This window comes from Carex rostrata, chromosome 5 (genome assembly GCF_964058835.1).
Source record: "Carex rostrata chromosome 5, lpCarRost1.2, whole genome shotgun sequence".
Classification (NCBI taxonomy): Eukaryota; Viridiplantae; Streptophyta; class Magnoliopsida; order Poales; family Cyperaceae; genus Carex; species Carex rostrata.
Window position 1 is genome coordinate 11625976 of NC_135922.1, and position 27471 is coordinate 11653446.

A 27471-nucleotide genomic window follows, 5' to 3' on the forward strand; every position below is an offset into this window, starting at 1 on the left:
CAGAATTGTCTACAAATAAAAAAAAAACTCAAAATATATTTTGGCTTTAAATGTGCACAAATATTCTAATTTTATAATATTTTAAATTGATCTCATCCAACACAAGGCCCATGTTGTAACAACCTCCAAGCACATAATTGTGATTAGCGGCCTAAAAGCTGCAGCGGAAAGAGAGTTCCTATACTCTGATTGTTACCAGTCCGCAAGGGCGCAATAGTTCTTTGGTTTCAACAAAGGTTTGATCAACATTCAAATCAAATTCATTTATCATATTAAATTTCTTGAGAAACTCCTCTACCGTGTCAGTTTCTCCTTCATTGCATAATGCATCCGTGAGAGCAATGTAAGTCATGACATTGGGCTCATGCCCTTCGGAAACCATGCGCAGCAGCGTTTTCACTGCCTTGTCTATCAGCCCTTTGTTGCACAGCCCATCTATGAGAGTGGTATAGGTCACAATATTAGGTTGAATCCCTTTAGAAACTATGCGATCAAGGAGTTCCTCTGCCTTCTCAATTTCTCCTTGGTTGCACAGTGCATCCATGATAGCAGTGTAAGTCACAACATTTGGTTCAAGGCCTTTAGAAATCATGCAATGCACCATCTGCTTTGCCTTGTCTATTAGCCCTTTCCTGCAAAGCCCATCCACAAGAGTGTTATAGGTCACAATATTAGATTGAAGCCCTTTAGAAATCATGTAATCTAGAAGTTCTTCTGCCTTATCAATTTCTCCTTTCTTGCAAAGCCCATCCATAAGAGTGTTATAGCTCACGACATTAGGTTGAAGCCCTTTAAAAACCATGTGATCTAGGAGTTCCTCTGCCTCGTCAACTTCTCCCATTTTACACAGCCCATTCATAAGAATGTTATAGGAGAAGAGATCAGGTGTGCAGCCCAGCTTAGGCATTTTATCGAGCACTATGGTTGCAGCTTCATGGATCCTATTATCCTTACAAAGACCCTTCAGTAATGGATTATAGACACGAGGATCAGCCCCCGGTCCGTCTTTAAGAAACCGCCCCAGTAAAACAAAACCTAATCTGACCCGATCCACTCGGGTACAGCAGTCTATTAATATACTATATGTGTGGTCATTGGGTGAGATCTGTTTAGATTGGGTCAATTGGTTAAAGAGGGAAAAGATAGCCGGGTAATGGTTTGTTAAGTTGTTCATGCGAACGAGCGCTGCGAAGAGAAGGTTGAAGGGATAGATAGTCGGTGCTGGGTCCTTGGCGATGATCAGACGGTTAAACAGACCAAGTGCTTCTGAGAGAGTCAATGTGCCCGACTTACTATGCATTCTTACCAATGATACCAACTGGCGGGTCGCCATGGAAATGAGGGAGAAATCAGAAAGAGAAGGAGAGAAGTATGGAAATTGTGAATTTGTGATACTCACCGCAATGATTGACAGCGAAGAAAAGAAAAGAAACCTTCGATGGCTTGTGACAAAAGCCTGAACTACGCAAGGTTTTATCTACTGGAAATATTATTGGGCTTGGCCCGTATGTTTGTGATTTCATATTTGGGATGTGCTAATTTAAAAATAATCTAAATTTGACTTAATAACTGTTTATATTTTACCTATCAAAAACATTTTTTTTGCAATTTCATGCTAAACGATAGTCCTGTATTTTACAGAGGGGGGACTAACTTTGGTTCAATATTGGTTTATATAGTGAAAAAAAAAAATGCATTGCAACGATAGTTCTGTAATTTTCATTAGCCCAACTTTTGCTTGGTACTAAAAAAATATACACCAAGTTTGTCAATTTTGATTATGAGAGAATGTCTTAGCACTTTGATAGCCCGTTTATATTGCTCATGCTTCTAGAAAGCATATAAATAATGATAAATAATAATAAAAAAAAATACATTTCTCATAATAGTTTTTGCGTATCTCTGGATTGGCATTTAACAACTATCACTTAAGAAGGATATCACCAGTGGTGGTAATAAAGTGAAATACAAAATGACTTTTTTGTAATATTCTCCTTTTAACAGTACAAATATGGAATGAAGCATCTGACAAATTATACATAGAACAAAAACTCTCCTTTTAATTATTACTATCCAAATGGTAGGACAGACTTAAATTTTTTTTTTTTAAATAAGATAGGGTTCAAGCCCCTGACTTATGTAAACCCTGAAACATATGTTAAAAACAAGACAGACTAATGTAAATATTCAAAAAGTAGTAACATGTTCCATTAATTTCTCATGTTTAAAAAAATATATAATCCACATAAGTAGGTTATTTAATGCTTAGTATAAACTCTCATAAAAAGATGCATTTTATTGTAAATTATCCAGCTCAATTCCGCAGGAAAATCCAACAAAAATCACTTCCGCCCAGCGGAAATGCTACTCCCACTTGATAAACCAGTGGAAGTATTTTTTCTTTAAATATTTTTTTTTAAAGATTGATGTTAATATTTTATATTGTTTAATATTTTGTATGTCTATTTAAATTGTTTGAATGTCATTTGAATTAAATTGTTGGCATAATTAATTAATTAGTTGGTAGTTTTAATCCATTTTTAAAAGTCGTTTGAATATTTTAATTAATTAGTTAGTTTAAATTTAATTGTTCGATAATTAAAATACATTGCTTTAATAGAAATAAGACATTGAGGTTCGAATAAAACAAAACCACATGTTAAAATAAAATTATAAATCCTAAAAGATAGTACTATCTGTCAGCTATAACAAAACATGTCAAATAAAATAAATAAGATAACCCTAATGATAGTCAAGAAAAAGCGAATAGGGATGAGGAACAGTGCACACGCTGTGGTCGCCGGGGGACCGGAGGAGTATCATTGTCGCTGTTCGTGATCCCGAGTTGTGTCTGTGTTGCATGAGGTGGTTGGGAAGATGATGCCCCTGGATCTCCTGAAGCTGCTAGAGGATAATTATTCTGGGCTTGGGCCTCAAGGAGTGATTGTCTCCATGCCTCCTCCATCTGATCATAAGTAGTACTCATCTGATCTTGATAAATCTGATAATAAGGATCCTAAGTCACATGAAATTCATACACAAATTTCATTCATTAAGTTGGAATTCATAAACAAATTTATTTTAATTAATGTAGTACATACATGTTTGTGGTTTGCAACTGGAGTAGGTCCCTCGTAATTTTTCCATTCGACGTCAGTAGACAACCAATCCAGCTCTAGCTCTGGGTTTTCAACTACAGGAGCTGGCGGGTATGGATTGACACCTATCTTTGTATTCTCCTCAAATGGGACCGCCTCCCAATCTTGTGGGACCGTGGCCTGCTCTATCATAGCACGCGCATGTCCGTCGAAACCATTATTCCTGCATATTCCATAGCCCACTCTCATGTGAGGGATTTTGCTAGCTAGATTTGTGAGGGATTAATCCAGTGAAAATTGCTTTTATAGATGCTATTTTTGCTAGATAATCCAACAAAATCGATGCCCACTTCTGCTGGATAATCCAACGGAAATGATATTTCCCAGAAAGATCTATTTTCATTGGATTATCCAGTGGAATTGGACTAGAGTTCTGCTTGATAATCCAGCGGAAATGTTAGTTTTTGAATTTTCCAAAAAAAATTAATTATTTTCTGTAATTTTGATTTTTTTTAGGTTATTAATACACTTTTCGGAATTTTAACTCTATGTAGACTATATATCAATGATAATTTTATGCTTTAAGCAATTATAACTTCAATTAATGAAAAGACCATTTCAATATTGACAAAGGAAAATGTACCTTGATATTTGTAATGTGTGAATGTGCATTTGTAGTGCTCTATCCATCTCATCAAGCAGATTTGTATCATCAATGCTATCGATATCACTCAGGTAGCTAAAAGAAGTGACCATGAATATATATATATCGTCAAAAATGTTGATATAGACAAAAACATTAATATCTGGCCACGAATCAAGAAAGATTTTTTGTACTACAAACTTCAGTTCTAATGTCTGTTTTGGGTCCTTTTTACCAGATTTAGCTATATGTTTGTTTTGCTTAGAATTTTCCTTCCCCAAAATAGAAATCTTAAAAAAAATATCCACTCCAGTGTTAGGCATGGCATCATACACAACCATATATAGTCATAAGATTCGTGTCATTTTGAAACCCTTTATGTATGAAAATTTTATGAATTATTTCAGGCTTATCCACGGATTTTTTTTTTTTTTTTGGATAACTTAAAAAAAAATTTATACATTTATATGAATGCATTATTAAAAAAAAATAAAAAAACTTGCCAATTTTTATTAACCTTATACTGGAATGAATTTTAGATCCTATCAAATTATTTACAAATCTTGAATTTGTAGCTATATATAAAAAAACATTGGTAAGCTAACACACAGGGAAAAAAAAAAGACATTGTAATTAATGTTTAATTATGTCATCGTCAGTAAATATTACCTTAAAGATCCAAGAGCCTTCTCAACTTCTCTTATCTCCGCTTGTAACATGGAGAGATGGTTTTGCTTATCTTCTACTTCTGATTGGCTACTAGACCCACTACCAAAACATTAATTTACAATAAAATAAGAAAAAAAATAAGAAAATGTTTGAAAACTGTAGGAGGTTGCCATATCAAAGGATATTATTATACCATCTAAAACTGTTACATAGCAAAGTGTTAAATCTTAAATGGTACCTTATTTTCTACACATATATACCATAATTGAGAGGTGACTTACTGGTACAATGTACAGCTTTCCTTGACCAAATTCAACTATAAATTATCAAAGAAGAATTAACTAACCTGGGATGGAACATTTGCTCAAATTGTGCATCAATTTTTTTTGCCCTGCTTTGCAAATAATTTATTTAGTAGCTGCATAAAAACAAGTCAAACAACTCATTAGGTTGTTTACAATATTTTATTTCATACAATTTCAGGTAGGCGCAATCTATGAAATTTTTATTATGAGACGGTGTGTGTGGCATGCCAGAGAATGGATTTGGCAACGCTTCTTATCAATTGGTTCCAAGTTATTTTAGATTTTAGTATATTTAATTTGGTTTAGTTCTATTAGCTTGTCTTTGTAGCTATCTTTATGGCTTGTTTTAGTTGTTAACTTCTGGTACCGAGATGTGGTATCAAATTTTGAATCTTTAGTTTCTGATGAAACTGATGGGAATCCAATATTTTTATATATATTTAAAAAACGAGTAATTTCAAAATTTGACGTAAATTAGAAGAAAGTCATGAACTCACCTGAAAATCCTCTAGTTTTCTGTTTCAAAGTGAAAATAGAAGTGTCAGTTCTATTTTAGGAAATAATTTCTAAAGCCAAAATAAGTATTAATTAGTATGCATGTACATACGTACCTTCGGTATCTTTCTTTTGAAGGAACTGCAGCATATCGTTCTATCATTTGCTGGAAATTGCTGACAATAATAAAAGATAAAAGAAATACAATAGTTAAGAGTTAAGGTTAAATTATGAGCTCTCATGCATAAAAATAAAAATAAAAATAAAAAGTTTGAGAATTGAGAATACCATTGATCTCCCAGAAAGATTTTAGGAGGTTTCTCAGTGGAGGGTGAGAAGAATAGTAACATCAATGGAACATCACACATTACAGACAGCTCCTTAGCCTTGTTCAAAAGACCCTTTCTTCTTTTACTAAACGTCTCTTTTCGCTCGTACAGAGTTTCCTTGGTCTTGATGTCAATTTTGTTTAATCCCATCCTAAATTTTAAAGAAAAAGCAAGTTAGAAGTTAGAACATGAGTCAATTTTCTTTTTATTTAAATCAATATATAGGTGCTTAGTTTTGGAGAGAAATCAACTATTTTATTTTTTTATTTTTTTGAGACAAAAAGGGCTCGATAAGACCTTGGTAACTTTGTTCAGGAATTATAAATTGAGACTTTGATCTAATTTCAAATATTATAAATAAAACTCAATCGTGCATTATTATAATTACCTGAAAAGAAACGGATATTATAATTAGAAGATGAACACCTGAACCGAACCTTCAACAGATTACCTGAACACCCGAACCTTCAACAGATAAGGAGCACTTGTCTTGAGAGATAGATAGAGAGAGGAGGGAGGAGGAGAAAGAGAGCTAAGAGAAAAGTATCAGAATATGGTTTGTCGGAGAGAAACCCCGGGTAACTGGGGGGCAATTTATATAGTGCAGACGGTCCGGATTTAATCTCTGCCGGGTCAAACTCAATCATTGTCCGGACCAAATTCTATCCAATATCTATGTTAACTGTAGGATTTATTTTGAGATTCGTGCCAGATTAAAAGAACGGTCCAGATTTTAAATTGCACCTCTCGTACTTGCGATCCGAATCGTCGAAGATGAGATGAGAGATGGTAATTCGTCATTTTAGTAAAGTCGGTAACATAAATCAGATATAGATGGAAACTTCTGTTTTGATCCAGATATAGATGCCCCCGGAATAATTCGTCATTTTAGTAAAATCGGTAACTTAAATCAGATGCTTCAGACAAGCAGATTAAAGGAGAACAAATGTGTAAATTAATCCTCATTTTTTTTTTTTTCAATTTTTTGTATTTATGTATTATTTTTGAGGAGGGTTCAAATACCTTCATTTTTTGTGCCTCCACCATATCTCCATTTTTTAGAACTTTAATAACTCAAAATTTTAAACTTAAAAAATCAAAATAAAACTGTTGGATATGATCTAGATTATTTTCTCTACGTGCTCATAAAAAATTATGACATTTCAATTTTGTTTTTATGTGAATTAACAAGTTGAAAAATCAACGTCTAGAAATTATCCACACTTGTGAATTATGTTTTTGTTCTCCCTCACAATTTTATTAGAAGAGGTAAAATTTTACACTTGTGAATGCAGTGTGCAAGTGATAGACGCAAATTCCATGCATACCCCTCCTTTTAAAAAGACCTTCGAACGGTTTTTCTAAAAATTACAATTTCGTAAATAAAGAAAGTGGAAAGTGGATTCCCCAGATAGATCGATTGCATCTAAATTCTGGACGCACATCGATCTGTATGTTCAAAAATAGCATATTAATTTATAAGAATTTAATTTACTTCTAATTTCGACTTATATGTCTGATTGGTCTCTATAATATATTTTTAACCAATTAATGATAACTCAAATTAGTTTATTTTGGTATTGCAATAAAGGTTGCTTTCTATTGGCATGCCATCAGTATGTCCGCACATCTTTACTTCAGATATTTTACTCAAAGAGTTAGCTAATTAACTTAAAAAAAATCAAAATTTAATCTCCGATCCACCACCTCTTAGAATGTCCCAGGGAATAGACCATTGGCATGCGTTTGGTTCGCGCTATAATCCATTCTAGGGAATAAAAGAATTCCAAGGAATGTAATGTCAGAGAATACTATTCCAGAGAATGTATCATTACTATGTTTAGTTTGCACATGACTATTGTAATGGCTATCAAGACATATCTTCATAGCTTATAAATTATTAAATTCAACTAAATTTTGTTCAAGAAAAAAACTTATTTAGTTCGTATAAATAAAAGTCCAACCAATAAAATCCTTCAAAGTTGTACTTGAACTGTCGAATTAAAATATGCAAAGATAAATATCAGTCAATTGATGTGCTAAATTATATATAGTATTGATGCATTAAATATCGTAATTACATATAAACAGTTAAAGACTGACATAATCTTACAATCAACATGTACACTGACACTAGGAAGCGAAGGACAAACAAAAAAAAAATTGTCTTGTTTGTTTAACTGTATGAAAATACTGTAGGTAACAAAGAACTACAATATTATTAAAAGCTCAAAATCCCACTCAGAGCATACCAGAAAAACTCTCTTCAGATCTGAACTGGTACAAACCAGCAATACCAGAAAATTAGCACCCGAATCAACACCAAAAAAATCAGAAAAAAATCTAATCAGCACTCATACCAGTAGCAAGAAACCAGAAATTATTTACCAACATTCTCACCAAACTGTCATCAATTCCCATCAAATTGCTCAAATTCCATTAAATGTGTTGTTTCTAAGAAATTAGTTGTTACTATTATTCGATAAGGGTGTTGTTTCATTAGGTCATCATTATAGCAAATAGGTCAAATAAATACCAACTTTGTGTCGGATGATGACTAAATTGTAAATCTTTAACAAGCAAGTAGTTGGTACACATTGTTGTTACTCCTACCCGTACCTCTCTTTCCCTTGCTACCCATACCTCCTCTGAAATTGTTGATTTGACTAGATCCGATTAATTTGTGGCTTTTCTTACCCTTTACTTTGTTATTGGTGATGGCCAATTTGTCAAATTAAAGAGAGAGAATATGAATTGGAACATACCTCTAAATCGAATCAGAGAATATCATTGGATTGCCGATTACTGGAGAAGAGAGAAGTTGGAGATGGAGTGGAGCCTGAAGGCATAGTACATGGCCGAGATCGTTGCCAGGAAGCTGAACCCGGTATACGTCTGTAGCCTCATCATTTGTCTGGAAAATATCTGGACATTCCCATTTCGTCCATTACTAAAAAATAAAAATGCACTTTCATGTATGCACTATGCAAGAAAGGAGAAATTGAGAGAGCAAAGGCACTTGCTTCTCTCTCAGTTTCTCCTTCCTTGCATAGTGCATCCATGATGGTACTGTAGGTCACAGCATTGGGCATGTGGCCTTAGAAATCATGTGGGGTAGCAATTCCTTTGCCGTCTCAATTTATCCTTTCTTGCATAGTGCATCCATGAGAGTGGTATAGGCCACGACATTAAGTTGAAGCTCTTTATAAACTATGTAGTTCTGGAGTTCCTCTGCCTTCTCAATCTGTCCCATCTTACACAACCCATTCATAAGAGTGGTATAGGAGAAGAGATCAGGTGTGCAGCCCAGCTTAGGCATTTTGTCGAGCACCATAGCTGCAGCTTCAGGGATCCTATTATTCTTACAAAGATCCTTCAATAACGGATTGAAGACATCAGGATCAGCACCCGGTCCGTCTCTGGTACAACAGTTGATCAAGATGCTATATGTGTAGATATCGGGTGAGATCTGTCTAGATTGGGTCAATCGGTTAAAGAGCGGAAAAAAAATAGTAGCGTAATGGTTAGTTAAGTTGTTCATGCAAATCAGGGCAGAGATGAGAAGGTTGAAGAAATAGATGGTCGGCGCTGGGCCCTGGTTTGCATGAACAATTTAACCAACCATTAGGCTCAGGCAAGTGCTTCTTAGATAGTCATGGTGCCCAACTTACTGCAATCTCTTAAGACCAATTCAAACCGGCGGGTCACCATGGCACGGGATTGGCTTTCAAGAGGAGAATTGAAAATAGACGGGAGAGAAAGGGAAGGAGAGGAATGGGAGGAATTCTGAGAGCAGGATATATACTGGATACTGGGATCTGATGGAGTTCTCGCCTCAGCGTAAAACGGTCAAAGTCTTCAGTCAACAGTAAAAAGGTTGTATTTACTCCCATTATTTGGGCTTGGGCCATATATTTGTCATCCCATTGGAAATTCTATTGGGCTCTTTCCTTTCTCAAAAATAGGCCCATATGCAATTTGCTTATGGTGACGGGTGACAGTGGTGAGTGATACAAATATTTGCCATTAGTAGAATTCAAGAAAAAATTCGGACATCATTCGTTTCCTTGGCGCTGTTTCGGCACCGCATAATGATGCTTCTTTGAAGGGGAATACAGATTAGGAATAGTACCTTGTTATAAAAATATTATCTAATTAATCATGTTTTACAAAATATGCGTGATAGTTTTGTGATTTCACATTTTAAGATGGGGGAATTTTAAAACAAACAAAAAAAAAACTCGCTCTACATAGAACTAATAAATGTTTATACTGGTGTGGTGAGTGATACATTCCAATATTATTTAGATGTTCTTCTCAATAATTGAACATGCTTCACTTCTCGTGTCACTACATTAAGTCTACGGTTATTTTATACTTTATCTATTTAAAAATATTTTCTACAATTTCATGCAAAACATAGAATTATTATATTTTTGTTGTAGTGTACTTTGTATATTTTTCCATGGCTTTATACTTTGTTGTAGTGAGTACGATATATCAGATTTTTGTTTTACTTTACTTTTTTACAATACATATTTTTTCATATTTTGTTGTAGTGAGTACGATATATATATGTTTGCAATTACATTGGCTTGATTTTTGTACTTTTCTATAAGAATACATGAATAAAATAAGGTCCCCTTTTATCAAACACAGGCTTCATAAATTATGTTTGGACCAGAAGAGTCCCCTGTTTTCCACTAGCTACATAAAATTTTCAAGCTAGTAGATGTTGTAAAAAAATTTAACACAGTGGATTTGACAACCCGACAGGGATTAATGCATATTAGATCTGTTCAAGCACCTTGTACACAAACTCGTGTTCAAGCTGCATGTGTGGAAAACAAGGCTACTATGTATCAAGCTCAGAAATTAATGCATATTAGATCTGCAATTGCATCAATCACTTTGTACATCAAACAGGCTTTTCTTAGATGTTTGAGACAGTTGATGGCCCTGTATACATCACTTTCTTGTCTCATGGGGAAGATCCTGTGGAGTGCGGAGTCTCCATTAGCAAAACCAGGTATTTTTCTCACAAAAAATGTCATATCAATAGTTATCTGAAAGCAACTCACCAAATACTGCACTATGTCTCAGTGTTCAACTGGTTAGTCCAAGGGCTAATATTTTCATATCAAAAGCTTTTCATGATGTGGTGCTAAATTTATCTGTATACCTGAAACCCTTTAACCCGCTATGCAGATTCCAATACAGGAGTCGGTTCAAATGAATTTAATTCTAGTGTTTGTCACATAAAGTATCGACTGTGCAGCAGTTGTGCCACCTTGTGTACCAGCTCAGTTTCAACTTTCAAGATTGGGACTGGAACTAAAGCAGGGTTGGAATTGTTGATGGGTTGTGGGTTTGTTATATAAATTATTACCAGAATCCCAGCTGTATTTGCATATAAATTACAGATTTAATATATAGAACATGCAGCTGCTGTGAAATTTTGTATATTTTTAATTGGCAATGTTATAAACTTTAGGAAGATGAATTGGCACATTTCACCTTACAGAAATGGCACATTGTAATCACCCAATATGATTGTAGAATATGTTCAATAATAGACTCATTTTGCTCATACTGCACAAACAAAAACTTTAGAAACAAGTATAATTCAATCCGAACATCATATCAACACTAGAAGTCTTCCAAAATAATTTAAAATATATATATATATATATATATATATAGAGAGAGAGAGAGCGAGAGAGAGAGGAGGGTTTCAATGCCTCATTTTTTTTATACCTCATCATACCTCATATTTTATATTTTCGTTTTCAAAGTCCAAATTGTCGATCCGAACCGTTCAACAAAATATTTATACTAAAATATGCATGGAGATGAAATTTTATATTTTTTAGAATTTTTTTGCTATTTTTTAAGATAGGTACAAAATCACTGTTTCTGAACCGTTCAAAAAACAATGATTTTCTACCCATCTTAAAAAATAGCAAAAAAATTCCAAAAAATGTAAAATTTCATCCCTAACCATATTTTAGTATGGATATCATGTTGAACGGTTCGGATCGACAATTTAGACTTTCAATATGAAGAAAATGAAGATATAAAATATGAGGTATAAAAAAAATGAGGCATTGGAACCCTCCTCATATATATATATACACATATTCTAATTTTATAATATTTGGAGTTGATCTCATGCAGGGAAAAGAGAGTACTTGTACTCTAATTGTTACCAGTTTGCAAGGGCAAAATGGTAATTTGGTTTCAACTGACTTAGCAAGTCAGATCTAGCATAACAGGACCAATACAACTTCTATGGAACCCCCAAGAGGAAATAGAAAGAACATGAACAAGCAAATTAGATTTTTAGCATTGTAAAGGAAATGCAACCTTGTAATAAGGTTGCAAAGGAAAGCAAAAAGAACCAGATAAAAGAAAAAAATTAGCAAACAGTATGTACAAATAGTTCAGTTAATTAGCAACCAACCAGCTCACTCAAAGAACAAATAGTTCACTTAATAGTTCAACCTTATCCATCAACCCTTTCTTCCATAGACCATCAATTACAGTATTACAAGTAACTATGTTCAGTGAAAAAAAAACAAAAACATATGGTTTAGTAATTCATCTGCCTTTCTTGCGAAGTGCATTCATGAAATTATTATATATCACAATGTTCGGTAATATCCCCTTTGAAACCATCTCCCTCAGCAACTTCTTTGCCTTTTCAAATTTGTCCATCTTGCAAAACCCATCTATAAGAGTGCTATAACTAACAACATTAGGTTGCAGACTTCCAGAAATCATGTGATGTAGCAATTCCTCTGCCTTTTCTGGTTCTCCTTCCTTGCATAGTGCATCCATGAACGTATTGTAAGTCACAACATCGGGCATGTAGCCTTTAGAAATCATGTGATTCAGCACGTCCTTTGCCTTTTCAATTTCTCCTTCCTTGCATAGTGCATCCATGAGAGCAGTGTAAGTCATGACATCGGGCTCATGCCCTTTGTAAACCATGTGCTGCAGCATTTTCATTGCCTTGTCTATCAGCCCTTTCTTGCAAAGCCCATCTATGAGAGTGGTATAGGTCACAATATCATGTTCAAGCCCTTTAGAAGCCATGCGACACAGGAGTTCCTCTGCCTTCCCAATTTCTCCTTGCTTGCACAGTGCATCCATGAGAGCATTGTAAGTCACAACATTCGGTTCCAGGCCTTTGGAAATCATGCACTGCAGCATCTGTGTTGCCTTGTCTAGAAGCCCATGCTTGCATAGCCCATCTATGAGAGTGGTATAGGTCACGACATCAGGTTGAGGCCCTTTAGAAACCATGTAATCCAAGAGTTCCTCTGCCTTGCCAATTTGTCCAATCTTACAAAGCCCATTCATAAGAGTGCTATAGGAGAAGAGATCAGGTGCACAGCCCAGCTTAAGCATTTTTTCGAGCACTATAACTGCAGCTTCACAGATCCTATCATCCTTACAAAGACCCTTCAGTAATGGATTGAAGACCCCAGGCTTAGCCCCTGGTCCCACCTTAAGAGCCTGTCCAAGTAAAACAAAAGCTAATCTGATCCGATCCACTCGCATACAGCAGTTGATCAAGATGTTATACGTGTAGACATCAGGTGATGTTTGCTTGGTTTGGGCCAACTGGTTAAAGAGGGAAAATATAGTCGGGTAATGGTTGGTTAAATTGTTCATGCGAACCAGCGTTGTGAAGAGATGGTTGAAGGGATAGATGGTCGGGGCCGGGTCTCTGGTGGCCAGCAGCCGGTCAAACAAGTGACATGCTTCAGTGACAGTAAGGGTGCCTGATCTACAACGCTCTCTTACAAACGATTCTAATTGGCGGCTCCCCATTGCCAAATATTACTCAGTCAGTAGTACCAGAAAAAAGATTTTTGGACTCTTAATTTTGCTGATTTTGATAACTTGTAATCAAGATATGAAAGGAAAAATGAATCCAAGCTAAACCGAAGCAACTTTCAGCACCTATCAACGAATACATAGCAAATATTGTACAAGAAATTAGCTATTTTGCAAATACTTTGATAAGCTGAAATTAAAATTTGAAAAACGATAGTACCAGCTGACATTGTAATGGTTTTCAAGTTCAATGGAAATCGGTGGACTAAAATGGGGTCGAGAGCATCCACATTGAGAGAGATGGGGTGAGAATTTGGGACCATACCTGAACGGAGAGGAGGGTTCTCAAGGAGCTCGGCTTCAATCAAGTTGGTAGGTAAATTGTGTTTGCTTCTGTGCAACCTTCTATTCTTCTTCTATTCTTCAATCCGAGGCTAGGGAAAATAGATCGAGGTTTGTCGCTCTTTGATAACATTGGAGAGGTAACTCAAATTTTGATTTTGGATCCGGACCGTCCGATCTGGTTTGGCACCAATATTAAAATCCCCTGCTTTCCTAGTGAAGGTTAGATTGATCAGATTCTAATCGGACGGATCCAAATTCAAAATTGAGTTGCTTCAGAAAAGCCGGACACCATCTGACTACTAGTTCTTAGTTATTTTTTTTAATATTTTCTATTTTAATCAACACTTGCGTATTTACAAATCTCAAAAGTTATTTGCTAATAATATGAAAGTATAATGATGATGACTTTTGTACCAATGCGTATCCGGTGCATTAACTCAAAGGAATATTTTGAGTTAATGAATATCAACCGTCCGATTTTAAACAAAGTCAATCTGACTTGTGTCTACAACATAGAGAGTCTTTTAATATTTGTGTGGATCTAGTCCACACAAATTTTAAAACAGATTGAATAATCGAGATGCATTATTTCTTTTGAGTTAAAGCAGAGAATGCGAATTCCTTTTGTACTATCATCGTACGCATCTTGATAGTTATAACTTTATGTTCTAAACAAAATTAGAAAATATTAAAAATAGCTAGTCGAATATTAAAAAAAAATATTATTAAAAGCAATGCGTTCAATATTTTAAAAACACCCATCCATTGATTATATTTTTCATAACTATATATTAAAAACAAGGAATGTATTATTAAAGCTAGTTACATATGTGTCCAAATTTTTTAAAAGTATCCTCAATCAAAAAATAATAAACTAAAAGACAAATATTTGTGAGAATTTCAAATTTTAAAAACTTCCTTTTTAGACCACAAAAAAATGGTTGTCCATATTTCTTTTTAAATGTCACATTACATTATTATCCTGGTTTTTAAACAACTTTTTATTTTGGTAACATACTGGCATTCATTTAAATGTCAATATAAAATTATAACTTTCTGGTCGATCTCAAAATTTGCAGATTCACTTGTTAGTAATAAATAGACACTAACAAAACTTTATATGCCTTACAATCTACACATTCATAAACAAGCAGAGGCTATGGCATTGCTAAATGTATCACAATACATTGAACGTGAGGGTTCCGCCCAACCAATAACACACACACACACTGATATGCTCGGATTGCAAGATCCTTGTCAATGTGGTTTTGCAAAACAATTACATACAACTTCCATCGTGGCAAGCGACAGAGGTAGTGGCACAGGGGGGACTACTATACCAGTCACTGACAGAAAATGTAACATTGCATCGTGTCAGTAGGAGAATGCTAACTCAACCACACATTCTGGCAAATTGATCACATACCACAAACTCATCCTGTACCGGCACAGTACCAGAAAACATAGCAGAGAAGGTCAACCTGCTACCTGGAATCAATCGGGTTTTCTTCAGGAGCTCTTACCAGCAATAGGAGCCAAGAAAAGAGACCTGTTGCTCTTAAATCACTGTACGTATTGTTAGGTTTTTTCTTCTTAGTAATGCTTGTAGGTTTTTCTTTATTTTTTTCTTTGCAACCCTGTTTTCTATTAAGCTTTCTTAATTCTTAGTTCTTTAGAATTGTAATTTGAATTTTTATATTAATGCATGCTTACGGGTTTCAAATAAAAACAAAAACAAAAAACAAAACAGAGAAATAGACACTAGGAAAATTTTTTGTACCACTTTTTCAATTTTTTAATTTCAGCCACATTCATAAACATATAAACATGCTAATGTAACATCATAACTTAAAGTTCAGTTTTATAATGTATTGTAAATAAACTTAACAAGAAAAAAAGATAGTTTCCAATGATAATTTATTGTTAACCAATTAAGTTTGAAACAACCAAACTAGTGTATAGTGCTACAGGCATTATAATGTGTGTTGTGAGTTCATGCTATTCCATTGAGCAAAAACCTGACCTAATTTTTTTATGATTTAGGATGGATGTATAGTTTTTCATTTATATCAGAAACAAATATATTTTACAGAGAAGTCCAAGAAAAGCTACAATTAAGTAAAATTGTGGCTGGTTTATGAAAAAAAAAAAAAGGGAAAATTTCCAATGTACCCATACAAACTTTTGAAATAGCCAATATTCCCATAAAAACACTATAATATCCAATATACCCATAAAAATTTAACACTCTTATTTCTATCCCCTTATAAGTATTTAACTTTTCATTTAACAATTTTAAAAACTGAACTGACCAATATGTCCTTGAACATTAACTGGAGGTGTCCATTCGGATTGTTTCTTCTTCCCTCTTGTGTCTCTCTCAGCCCCATTTTCCCTCATGCGCCTCTCTCTCAGCAAAATCAAAACTTTACAAAAGATCACATGGAAAACCAGTTAAAATTTTTGGATATAGTCAAAATCAATTGTTCTCCATCCCTCGCGTGTTTTGAAACTGCCACAATCAGCATAATCGTCCCCACTCTGGCATGGCTTTGTACATGTAATAGGGGAATCTTATTCTCAAAAATGCATTGTCAAATTAAATTGATGACATGATCCCCATAAAAACAAATATCTTATTAAGTTACCCCATCTATTGTGACAAATCATGTATAGTTTTTCATTTATATCAGAAACAAATATATTTTACAGAGAAGTCCAAAAAAAGCTACAATTAAGTAAAATTGTGGCTGGTTTATGAAAAAAAAAAAAAATAGCAAGACAAATCAAAGAAGACAAATATAGTCTGATTACATCCCTTGATACATTACAATTACATCTCTAAATTCCTACACAAAAAGAAAACTAGTGATATTTGCTGGAGCCAACATAACAAATCGTTATGGGTTGAATTGTTCAGGGGTTGTGGGTTTGTTATTGGAAGATGCATAATTCAATTTACAGCTGGTTTCATTAGAAGACTAAAGTTAGTGCTTAATTAGTGATCTAATGTGTAGAAAATGCCAAAATCAGAAAAGCAGTTTGTAGGGGCAGAATGGTAATGGTTTCAACTTAATTTCAACACTAAATTAAATTCACTAATCATGTAACTTTGTTGACATGATAATTAATTTAAGCATTTCAACTCATTTCCCGAGTCCTTCCGATTAATCATTATTAAAAAATTTGGGAACCTTGTCAATTTTGCTTTGTACTAGTTATTATTCACAAATCGTATGCAAGTATGCATCCAATGGTTTAAATCACGCCAACTCACTCATTACTCATTTCATGTACAGTATAGAATCAGAAATTAAATTCAAGATATTAGATTTTTTTAATTTTAAATTTGTCTATCGTGATGAATCATAATTCTAATTTATTACCTTTGAACTGTTTTGTGCACAGTTTTATTATTTGGTTTATATTAGTAATAGCAATTGATATTAATGTTGTTTTTACCTAAATGGCTTAGCTTGCATTCGTGGTTGAAATACAAGTCTCAATACAGAAGCATATAAATTAAATTGTAATGCAGATAATGGTATTGAGATGGATGCAAATATTTAAAGTTGCAAGCGTGAAACTAGAAAGTGTGATACTTTTCAATACCAGAGTCGCAGCAGTATTTGCATATAAATTACAGATTTGATATATACAACATGCAGAACTGTGAAATTTTGTATATTTTAATTTGGCAATGTTATAAACATTAGGAAGATGATTAGCGCTTTTCACCTTACAGAAATGGCACATTGCATTCACCCAATATGATTGTATAATATGTTCAATAATAGACTCGGTTTGCTCACAATGAACAGACAAACTTTAGAAACAAGTATGATTCAATCCGTACACCATATCTACACTAAAAAGCATCCAAAACATTTTTATACTTTAAATGAGTACAAAATTCTAATTTTATAATATTTGGACTTTATCTCATACAGGGAAAAGTGTACTCTTAACTGTACCAGTCTGCAGGGGCAAATGGTAATTTGGTTTCAACTGACTTAGCAAGTTTGATCTAGCATAACAGCACCAATACAAGTTCAACGAAACCCCCAAGAGGAAATAGAAAGAACATGAACAAGCAAATTAGATTTTTAGCATTGTAAAGGAAATGCAACCTTGTAATAAGGTTGCAAAGGAAAGCAAAAAGAACCAGATAAAAGAAAAAAATTAGCAAGCAGTATGTACAAATAGTTCAGTTAATTAGCAACCAACCAGCTCACTCAGAACAAATAGTTCACTTATAATAGTTCAACCTTATCCATCAACCCTTTCTTCCATAGACCATCAATTACTGTATTACAAGTAACTATGCCAAGTAAAAAAATATCTGAAAACATATGGTTTAGTAATTCATTTGCCTTTCTTGCGAAGTGCATCCATGAAAATATTATATGTCACAATGTTTGGTAATATCCCCTTTGAAACCATCTCTCTCAGCAGCTTCGTTGCCTTTTCTAATTTATCCATCTTGCAAAACCCATGAATAAGTGTGTTATAACAAAAAATATTAGGTTGCAGACCTCCAGAAATCATGTGATGTAGTAATTCCTCTGCCTTTTCAGGTTTTCCTTCCTTGCATAGTGCAACCATGAGAGCAGTGCAAGTCACAAGATCAGGCTCATGCCCTTTTGAAACCATATGCTCCAGCATGTTCACTGCCTTGTTTATCAGTCCTTTCTTGCAAAGCCCATCTATGAGAGTTATATAGGTCACAATATTAGGTTTAAGCCCTTTAGAAGCCATATGATACAGGAGTTCCTCTGCCTTCTCAACTTCTCCTTGCTTGCACAGTGCATCCATGACAACACTGTAAGTTGCAACATTTGGTTCAAGGCCATTGGAAATCATGAACTGCAGTATCTGCATTGCCTTGTCTAGCAGCCCTTTCTTGCAAAGCCCATCTATGAGAGTGGTATAGGTCACAATATTAGCTTGAAGCCTATTAGAAAACATGTAATCCAGGAGCTCCTCTGCCTTCTCAACTTCTCCTTTCTTGCACAGTGCATCCATGACAACACTGTAAGTTACAATATTCGGTTCAAGGCCATTACAAATCATGAACTGCAGTATCTTCACTGCCTTGTCAAGCAGCCCTTCCTTGATTAACTCATCTATGAGAGTGATGTAAGTCACAATATTAGGTTGAAGCCCTTTAGAAACCATGTAATTTAGGAGTTCCTCTGCCTGGTCAATTTGTCCCATTTTACACAACCCATTCACAAGAGTGTTGTAGGAAAAAATATCAGGTGTGCAGCCCAGCTTAGGCATTTTATCGAGCACTATGGTTGCAGCTTCATGGACCCTATTATCCTTACAAAGACCCATCAATAATGGATTGAAGACATCAGGATCAGCCCACGGTCCGTCCTTCAGAAACCGTCCAAGTAAAACAAAAGCTAATCCGACCCGATCCATTCGGGTACAGCAGTTCATCATGATGCTATAAGTGCATACATCGGGTGAGATATGTTTATTTAGGGTCAATCGGTTAAAGAGGGACAACACAGTGGGGTAATGATTGGTCAAGTTGTTCATGCGAACCAGTGCTTTGAAGAGATAGTTGAAGGGATAGATGGAGGGTGCCGGGTCACTGCTGGCCAGCAGGCGGTCAAACAGGCCACGTACTTCAGGGACAGTGAGGGTGCCCGATCTACAGCGCTCTCTTACAAACGATTCTAATTGGTGAGTTCCCATTGCCGAGGATTACTTACTCAGTCAGTAGTACGGCAAATGGTTTCCGGATTCTTAATTGATCTAATCCTCCCCCAATCCTAAGGCTCAGGTGCAAATGTCAGCTAATTTGTGCTGATTTTGCAAGATATGAAAGGGAAAAAAACGAATACCAAGCTAATCCGAAGCAAAGTTCAGCACCTATCAACCAAAACATAGCAAATATTGTGCAAGAAATTAGCTATTTTGAAAAAACTTCGATAAGCTGAATTTAAAATTTGAAATACCAACTCTTAGTTGAACTAAAATGGGGGTGAGAGTCGAGACCAACCACAGGCAGAGAGAGGAGACGAGTGTTCCAAAGGATCTCGGTTTCGATCAAGTTGGTAACCTGAGCAACTTTCGATTCTTCGATCCAAGGTGAGGCCGTGAGGGAAGTGGTTTCAAGTGGTAACGAAAGTAATTTAGAGCTCAGTCCAAGGCGAATTCTTATCACCTTAGGTAGCAAAAATATTCTGTTTAGATCTCTACCGTCTGATCAGAATCGGCACGACTATTTAAGTCGCCTTGTGTATTTCTCTTCGAGACGGATTGGCTCGGATTCCGATTGAACGGTTGTGAAATAAACAAAACTGTTCTGTTACCTCAGAGGATATATGGATTCATCCAAGGCTCTGAAGCACAAGCAAAATGCACCCGGGTTAGAAGAGAGAGTATAGTGCATCTCAATAGTTCAGTGTACAATTACGCTGTTAACTTTTAACGGTAAGTTAACTGCTTCTAGCATTAATCTACATATTTTTTTCAATAAAATAATAATAATCGTATTAAAAGAAGTTAATATTTACAAATATAATATGTTTTTTTTTATTGAAAGTAACTCGTTCAATATTTTAAATTACGCATCGAAATGATAATATTTTCATAATTATATGTTAAAAGCACAAGTGATTGTTATTACTAGCTTTAACTACTACAATTTGGTTGAAAAAATTAAGTTATTCGAGATATGTGCAAAAAGAAAAAACCTTGGTAAGTTAAAAAAGTTCCTCTTTTGTTGGAAAAATTAAAAATTTCCTGTATTTTGTTAGATGGAAATGAGAGAAATAACCGTTCATCTTTTCTTTGTTTGATGTTACGATATATTATTATCTTGGTTTTAAATTCTTTCCAGCCTGAGTACATGAATGTTACCTAAATGCTTTGCACATGAAAAGAAAAAACAAGCCTACAAAGGTTAATGATATCTTTAATTTTGCTATTGCTAGGTCAAAGACCTACTTATATCTCCTGATTTGGTGTAGCACAGATGGGTATGTACTTGTACACTTTTGGCACTAATTTTAACCAATAAAAAAAAAAAAATCGGCAAAAGCTAAACTAATTAAACTCGAGTAACCTGTCATTTATAACCAGAGTTTGACAGAATAAACCCCATGAACCTCAACCCGATCCGCAAAGAAGTCTAAAAGAACACAAAAACGAAACTTAGACTGGACAACAAGATAAGATCAGTATCACAATGCAAATCAGTAGAAAGATTTGGCAATGTTAGATCTTCTAAAGTAGTTCATACTTCAAAAAGCATAAAATCAACCAAGAACGAACTTAAATTTGCCCCTTTTTAAAAAAATTAAGCTCATCTGTCTTCTCTTTTTATACCCAAATGTAAAATTCTTCAATCATTTGATCATCCTTCTCTCTCGTCCTCTTTTTTGCCAAATAACACCTCAATGTCCTCCAAATTCGTTCCTCTCGTCTCCGGCAAACAAAAGTAAACAAAAACAAATGCAAAACTGACGATCATGGCATAGATATAAAAGGTCCAGGCAATGGAAATGACATTGCACATCGATATAAAAGACATGGCAACTACACCACAAACAACCCTATTTACAGCTATTGCTAATCCCATCCCTTGTGCCCTTAATTTCAGAGGAATTGTCTCAGAACTATAGGCCATGGTAACAGGCCCCAATCCTGCCGAGAAACACCCGACATAGCTTAAGACTGCCATGATACAAACTACAACTATCCATGTAGGAGCTGTTACAAAATCACCCACCATATGCAACCCTGAACCAAGCATAACTAGTGAAGCTGCCATGCCAGCTGTGCTTGAGAGAAGCAATGGTCTCCGGCCGACTCGGTCAGAGAGAAACATGGGAACAGATATTAGTGCTGTTTTTGTTAATCCAACTACCATTGTTGTACCTAACAAGTATGTGTTAGATCTCATGCCAGCTTTTTCGAATATTCGCGGGCTATACAAAACCACTGTGTCAATACCAGATGCTTGTTCTAAGAACTGCAATGCCAGGACAGTGATTATGATTCGGCGGACACAAGGGGTTGGTGCAATAATTATTTCTCTCCATATATTTTTAGCATGGTGGTATTTCTGTGTCGGAACAAATTCATCTATGTTTTCTCTCGGTATCCCAGCCTTTTCTTTTATCTCTATTAGTTGTGCTTCAGCCTCCTCTTGTGAGCCTGATATTTGTGTCAGTACCTGTGTTTTCCAAGTTGAGTCCAAATTTTAATGACAGATAAAAGAGTATATTGAATTTATGAATACATATACAAGTATATTCTGTATATTATGACACACATATGGAAATTAATATGTAACATTTCGAAGTCCAAACTTGTAGTATAATTAAAATACATAATAATTTTCTATTATATTAATACATAATGTCAGATGCATTTATCCTAGCAACAATAGATCTTTGTTGAAGGCACATATAAAGGGGCAATTGACTGATTTATTGAAAGACTGATGTCTTTCTCTTCAACTTAAATTGTAAAAGAAAAAGAAACAAAAGATACTACAAGGCTTTGTCCCCAGCACATACGTGGGACCCAACTTAAAAGTCGATTTAACCCAAAAAGTAATAATGGTTATGCAAGTAAGTGGTTGTTATGTGCGTAGCATTACCTCTCGAGCTTTCCCAAGTCGTCCTTTCATGACGAGCCAGCGAGGGGACTCCGACATGGCAAAAGTACCAAAACCAAGAAGTATTGCTGGTACTGATCCCAATGCAAACATTAGGCGCCAGCTGAACTGTACTGAGAGATAGGCAAATGCAAAATTGGAGACATATCCAAGGAGGAGACCAGCATTGACTGCCGCCTCTGGTAGTGCTGTGAGAAAGCCACGTGTCGCTGCGGGTGAGACCTCAGCTACATAAACTCGTGCTACAACCATGTATCCGATGGCAATCCCTGAAAGAAATCACCAAATATTGCAATATAAGAACCTTGTCCAATGGTAATTTAAATATGGCCAAACATTCTTTCTGATTTGACAAAAATAAGTTTAACAAAACTGTCAAATCCAATTTTAGTTTAGCAAAAAATGACTAAATTGACCTTGTAGGACTAAATTGCACACTTGTTATGGCTCAGCCTCACAATGTGTGCACAGACTATACCAGGAACAGTAGGAGACAGCCAAACCATTATAATTTAATAACTGCTTCAAGTTTTGAGGATCATATGTTATTACTTCTACTTTTCACAAAATTGGTGACACCAAAATACCTGTAACAAATCGCCCAACCATGATCCAGAAATAGTTATTTGCAGCACATGTTATGAGAGGGCCCACAAAATATATGACAGAGGTTAGCAAGAGAGTGTTGCGGCGGCCGATGTAGTCTGAGGTCCAGCCGGCAGTGAGGGAGCCGGCAAGGGAGTAGAGGTGGACAATCCCTGCTAAAATCTCGATTTGCACGTCAGTAATCTCAAGGTCATCTTGTATAAATATTAGCGCACCACTCATAACACCTATGTCTGCACATAAAATCATTAAACATACATAGAATTAAGCAAATAACTACAGTAATTTGAACCCTTATGCTTGAGCCTGCTTTTTCTCTCGTGTTCCACTGTGGATAATTTGTTAATTTCCTACTGATTCTGCTCACTCAATAACCAAACCATTTATGTAGAACTAAATTATTTGGTAAGAATTTATCACAGGTGTTACTGAGGAGCTTACTTCTAATTTAATTTATCAAGAACCACTCAAGCAAATTACAATTTTATCAGTGTCGAAAAAAATAGACACTGGTATTTTGGAAAAAACAACCCTCATTTTTTACCAAAAAAGATTGACATCTTTTTTTTTTCGATGTAGCTAAATTAGCACTACCAATCAATTTGCCTTTGGCCAAAGTAGGGTGAAAGTGAAGATGCAGTTAACATCAGCAACTGGTACGTGAACCACTAACGCCCAAAGGAACTTTTTTTTTTTTTTTTGCAAAGGGATGATACGGCAACTTGTTTATTTATTTATTTTGAAACAAGTAGTCAGTGACACCAGCTTTCAGTAATAAAAGCTTAGCAAACAATATCACAGAGTCTGACTCTAAATCAGTCCCAGACAATATCAGATCCTAAGAAAAAAACCTCCAGTATTGTTATGTGCTCCCTATTTCAGGGAAGGGTATGAAAATATGGCTACTTAAATTTGGCTCAGGGACTTTCATTGTTATTTTTAACAGGGGGTAATGCTTCTTTTTGTACATGTTTTAGTTTGTTCTTATTTCTTATCAAAGGGAATGATGAAATAGATTTCTTAGAGATTTTTCTTACTGTATCCAGCAAGAAGTGAAGCAATAGATGCTATCATAGCAGACGCAAAAGCATATTTGTTATTCGGAGGCTTCTTGAACTTTGATGATAAAAGGGGTGGCTCAGTGTTGTCTCTGAGGTGCTTTCTTCTGATTTCTCCATCTCCTTTAGAGAACTGAACTAATTTTATTAATGAAAGGCTCCAAAATTGTTTTGCGTATTAGAAGCTTCAATGAGTTATTATGATACTCGTGGAATCTTCCCTCCAACTTGCGTTCATTAGAATTTAGAGGTCTGATGATTCAGCGATGTACTATTTATTATATCTGATATTACAAATTAGAGAATATATTCTCTGCCTTTTTCTTTTCATTTTTTGGTATCGCTTTTCATAAAGCAGGAAAGCTTAGTGATCCTCTTCCACATCCACAATTTATGTTCATAGTAATTTTTTGCCATCTATTCTTTTTTAACAAGAAAGACTAATTATGTTCATATTAAAGGTGCGGAATGAATATATTATTTTTTTCTAAGAAAGATATGCGTCAAACTGAAATAATGGAGCTCAAATTTTAGGAAGAATACTAAAATTACTAAAAGAATGGGTTTTTACTGACAAATGCTAAAAAGGTAAATTGTTAATTAGAAATATTCTACATAGATATTGACAAAAAGGGAAAGAAATAAAAAGGCTGCAGCAGGTAAACTACCCGGAGGGCCGGAGTAGGTGACTGACAGTCAGTTTTTTTTGTTTTTCAGTTGCACGGGTTCCATTATAGCATAGGAGCACCTAGTTGTTCCCGGTCACAAATTCCCTATACCTGTCTAACTACCACCATATGGAACCACTAACTATCATGAGGACCGCAACTAGATGAGTAACTGACAGCACAAGTGGCAAATTCTATTTTTTTTGTAAAATTTGTTCATCCTTAAAATATCAAGTATGCAACAAAGTCCGATTATTTATGTTACAAAGTATTCATAAAATACACACAAACATGTGTTGGGGACCACTACCTATCTCAGGACCACTATCTACCTGCCTTGGGGAGGGACCACTACATTGGGACCAATAACAACCTTGGAGACCGCAATATCTCTTGAAAGCGACATTGACGGAGACCACAAGCGCAAAACCAAAGAGAACCGGATGCGTGACGTGGAACAAACTAAGTATTCATTTATTTATTTATTTATTATATAACATATCATCTCTATAGAATAATAATTCATCCCTCCTCCATGGAATTTAACTACCAATTGGTTGGACGAAAGATGAGTCTGATTGTTGTCAACAAAGCCTGAAACATCAATGGAAAAATATAGATGGAAAAACTAAACAGAACAACAAGTGAAAGCAAAAGCAAATAATTCAAAAACAAATATACAACTATGATTAACAAGTACGTACGTCAAAGTTTTAAACAGCACTGCTTGGAAAAACTCGTGATGCAACACATCAATATCCTTAATCCCATACTTTATCTTACAAATGGATGTTTAATACAAAGCCAAGTGATACCTCCAAAAACATTGCATCAGAAATAAAACTAGAATTTGCAACCTAAAACTACCACCCAACTGGGTTCTAATATATTTTTTTTTAACTATTACAATCCATTTTTGTCGTGTTCTCACTCTCAATTAGATCACTCAAAAGAGCAAAACATGATTTGAACAAGCAAAATCGAACAATTTATCGAAACTGGTAAAGATACAATCTGCGGCGAAGCCGAGAGAGAAGAGATAAATCTCAAGAGTTGATAGCAGAATTCATAAAAGTGACCTAATACATGGATTCTATATATAAAGGAGATAATCTCCCAACAAACATCTAATTTGGTTACTTCTGTGGTCCTATTAATTCTCCACTTGCCACATCAGCTTATGCGTCAGACAGCCTGCTGAGCTGTTATAACGGCTTCTTCACCAAACTGCGCCTCTTCATCTTCGTTTCCTTCATCTCCGGTTCTCTCCAGTCCTGACAATTCCAGGCCCACTTCACAGTGTTTGGACGTTTCAACGGTTGTCGGTAATTTTAGATAGCAGGTCCTGAATTTCTGCCCGCTGCCCTGACCCAACTGCCCCGATCTCTTCTCCCTCCTTCTATTCCCTGGAGTGAGTCAAAATTGGACTCAGTTATCCCCAATTCTCCTCTCGCTTCTCACTATTTTGTTCTTAAACAAATCTGCACTGCATGCATAGCATTCACCTACAAACATAATAAAAGAAAATATATTAGAGGTATCCTGCTGATGAAAAACTTAATATGCCACATTCTTTGGGATAAAGCAGCAACTTTCATAATTGCATGTGCTTTGTAAATTCACAATCAATTAACCAAAAGAAAATTGAAATAGAGCTTACGCCTTCAATGTCATATTGAGATGGGGAGAAGCATGAAAATTAACGATATTGTTCAAATTAAAATAATATGAAGCCTTTAACATTGGACCAGCAATTAAAGTTTGAATGGTATTCAAATGTAAGAATAATATTCACTAGAAAAGCACAACAATACTACCTTTGTTGTAGAGATGTATCTTTTGAAGAACAAGCAACCACTGAAAAAGCCACGTGTGAGGCTCGAAGGCCTTTTCGCGCATCATAAAGGTGAAACACAGTCTAAATCAGGACTAAAAAGCTTATTTGCACTTATTATAATTATATATTGCAGTTTGGTACCTGATCTTTATATTTGACAAATGTATAAACTACTTATAAGTGACTTCTGCAAAGTATACCAAACACTTCATTACTATAAAGTATAAACTGAATCTAAGCATTAAACAAAAATTAGATCAGAAAAGAAATGACATCACTGTATATAGGGACAAACTCATCTCCATGGCAACATGAGCAACATTATAATTGACTTAACTGACTTCACCATCTCAAGGTTTGCAAAGGCACTTGTACGGTTGTACCAAAAGACTCTGACGAGTAATTCAGGAGTTTCTCTGCCTTGTCAATTTGCTCCGCCTTACACAGCCCATTCATAAGAGTGTTAGGAGACGAGATTGGGTGTGCAACCTAACTTTGTCGAGCATTATGGCTGCAACTTCATGTATCCTATTACCCTTACAAAGACCTTCAGTAATGGATTGAAGACACCAGGTTCAGTCCTCGGTCCGTCCTTAAGAAACCGTCCAAGTAAAACAAAATTCAATCTGACCTGATTTAGTCGGGTATAACAGTCAATCAAGATATTATACGTATAGACATTGGGTGATATCTGTTTAGTTTGGGCCAATGGGTTAAAGAGGGAAAAGACAGTCGTGTAATGATTAGTTAAGTTGTTCATGCGAACCGGTGCTGTGAAGAGAAGGTTAAAGGCATAGATCGATGGTCAGCGCTGAGTCCTTGGTGATGATCAAGCGGTAGAACAGTCAAGTGCTTCTGAGATTGTCATGGAACCCGACTGTCTTTTCACTCTTTAACCGATTGACCCAAACTAACTTATCGCGCTCTCT

The 27471-nt window shown here is 35.3% G+C and overlaps 5 protein-coding genes and 1 long non-coding RNA gene across 6 annotated transcripts; all 6 read right to left on the reverse strand.

The window, feature by feature from the left end:
• Positions 1-99: 99 nt before the first annotated feature.
• LOC144554266 (uncharacterized) lies at positions 100-27450 on the reverse strand. The gene is made up of 2 exons (XM_078302588.1): positions 27084-27450; positions 100-961 (listed from the first exon to the last, which is right to left on the reverse strand). Exons 1-2 carry the CDS (start codon positions 27300-27302, stop codon positions 179-181), a joined length of 1002 nt encoding a protein of 333 aa, XP_078158714.1. The 5' UTR covers positions 27303-27450; the 3' UTR covers positions 100-178.
• On the reverse strand, positions 2703-4831 carry LOC144554726 (uncharacterized). Its single transcript, XM_078303049.1, has 4 exons — positions 4757-4831; positions 4411-4509; positions 3742-3837; positions 2703-3321 (listed from the first exon to the last, which is right to left on the reverse strand). The coding sequence occupies exons 1-4, from the start codon at positions 4768-4770 to the stop codon at positions 3033-3035; spliced, it is 498 nt and encodes a 165-aa protein (XP_078159175.1). The 5' UTR covers positions 4771-4831; the 3' UTR covers positions 2703-3032.
• LOC144553982 (uncharacterized) lies at positions 5327-6050 on the reverse strand. Its single transcript, XR_013511495.1, has 3 exons — positions 5991-6050; positions 5499-5690; positions 5327-5386 (listed from the first exon to the last, which is right to left on the reverse strand). It is a non-coding gene; the product is annotated as an uncharacterized LOC144553982 (long non-coding RNA).
• LOC144554416 (uncharacterized) lies at positions 12140-13711 on the reverse strand. The gene has a single exon (XM_078302737.1). The coding sequence runs from the start codon at positions 13376-13378 to the stop codon at positions 12140-12142; it is 1239 nt and encodes a 412-aa protein (XP_078158863.1). The 5' UTR covers positions 13379-13711.
• On the reverse strand, positions 17819-19859 carry LOC144554262 (uncharacterized). The gene is made up of 2 exons (XM_078302584.1): positions 19746-19859; positions 17819-19615 (listed from the first exon to the last, which is right to left on the reverse strand). Exon 2 carries the CDS (start codon positions 19436-19438, stop codon positions 18095-18097), a length of 1344 nt encoding a protein of 447 aa, XP_078158710.1. The 5' UTR covers positions 19439-19615; positions 19746-19859; the 3' UTR covers positions 17819-18094.
• Positions 20741-24361, reverse strand: LOC144554261 (polyol transporter 5-like). The gene is made up of 4 exons (XM_078302583.1): positions 24017-24361; positions 22961-23212; positions 22356-22642; positions 20741-21926 (listed from the first exon to the last, which is right to left on the reverse strand). The coding sequence occupies exons 1-4, from the start codon at positions 24051-24053 to the stop codon at positions 21105-21107; spliced, it is 1398 nt and encodes a 465-aa protein (XP_078158709.1). The 5' UTR covers positions 24054-24361; the 3' UTR covers positions 20741-21104.
• Positions 27451-27471: the final 21 nt, after the last annotated feature.

Coding starts and splice junctions, on each gene's coding strand:
- LOC144554416 (XM_078302737.1), bottom strand. CDS start 13,378: ATGGGGAGCCGCCAATTAGAATCGTTTGTAAGAGAGCGTTGTAGATCA.
- LOC144554726 (XM_078303049.1), bottom strand. Junction 3,838..4,410: donor AAGGCTCTTGGATCTTTAAG/GTAATATTTACT, acceptor CACTTCTTTTAG/CTACCTGAGTGATATCGATA. Junction 3,322..3,741: donor CACACATTACAAATATCAAG/GTACATTTTCCT, acceptor TGGAATATGCAG/GAATAATGGTTTCGACGGAC.
- LOC144554262 (XM_078302584.1), bottom strand. CDS start 19,438: ATGGGAACTCACCAATTAGAATCGTTTGTAAGAGAGCGCTGTAGATCG.
- LOC144554261 (XM_078302583.1), bottom strand. CDS start 24,053: ATGATAGCATCTATTGCTTCACTTCTTGCTGGATACA. Junction 23,213..24,016: donor TTCACTTCTTGCTGGATACA/GTAAGAAAAATC, acceptor TTTTATGTGCAG/ACATAGGTGTTATGAGTGGT. Junction 22,643..22,960: donor GGTTGGGCGATTTGTTACAG/GTATTTTGGTGT, acceptor GATTTCTTTCAG/GGATTGCCATCGGATACATG.
- LOC144554266 (XM_078302588.1), bottom strand. CDS start 27,302: ATGAACAACTTAACTAATCATTACACGACTGTCTTTTCCCTCTTTAAC. Junction 962..27,083: donor ATCCATTACTGAAGGTCTTT/GTAAGGGTAATA, acceptor CCATTACTGAAG/GGTCTTTGTAAGGATAATAG.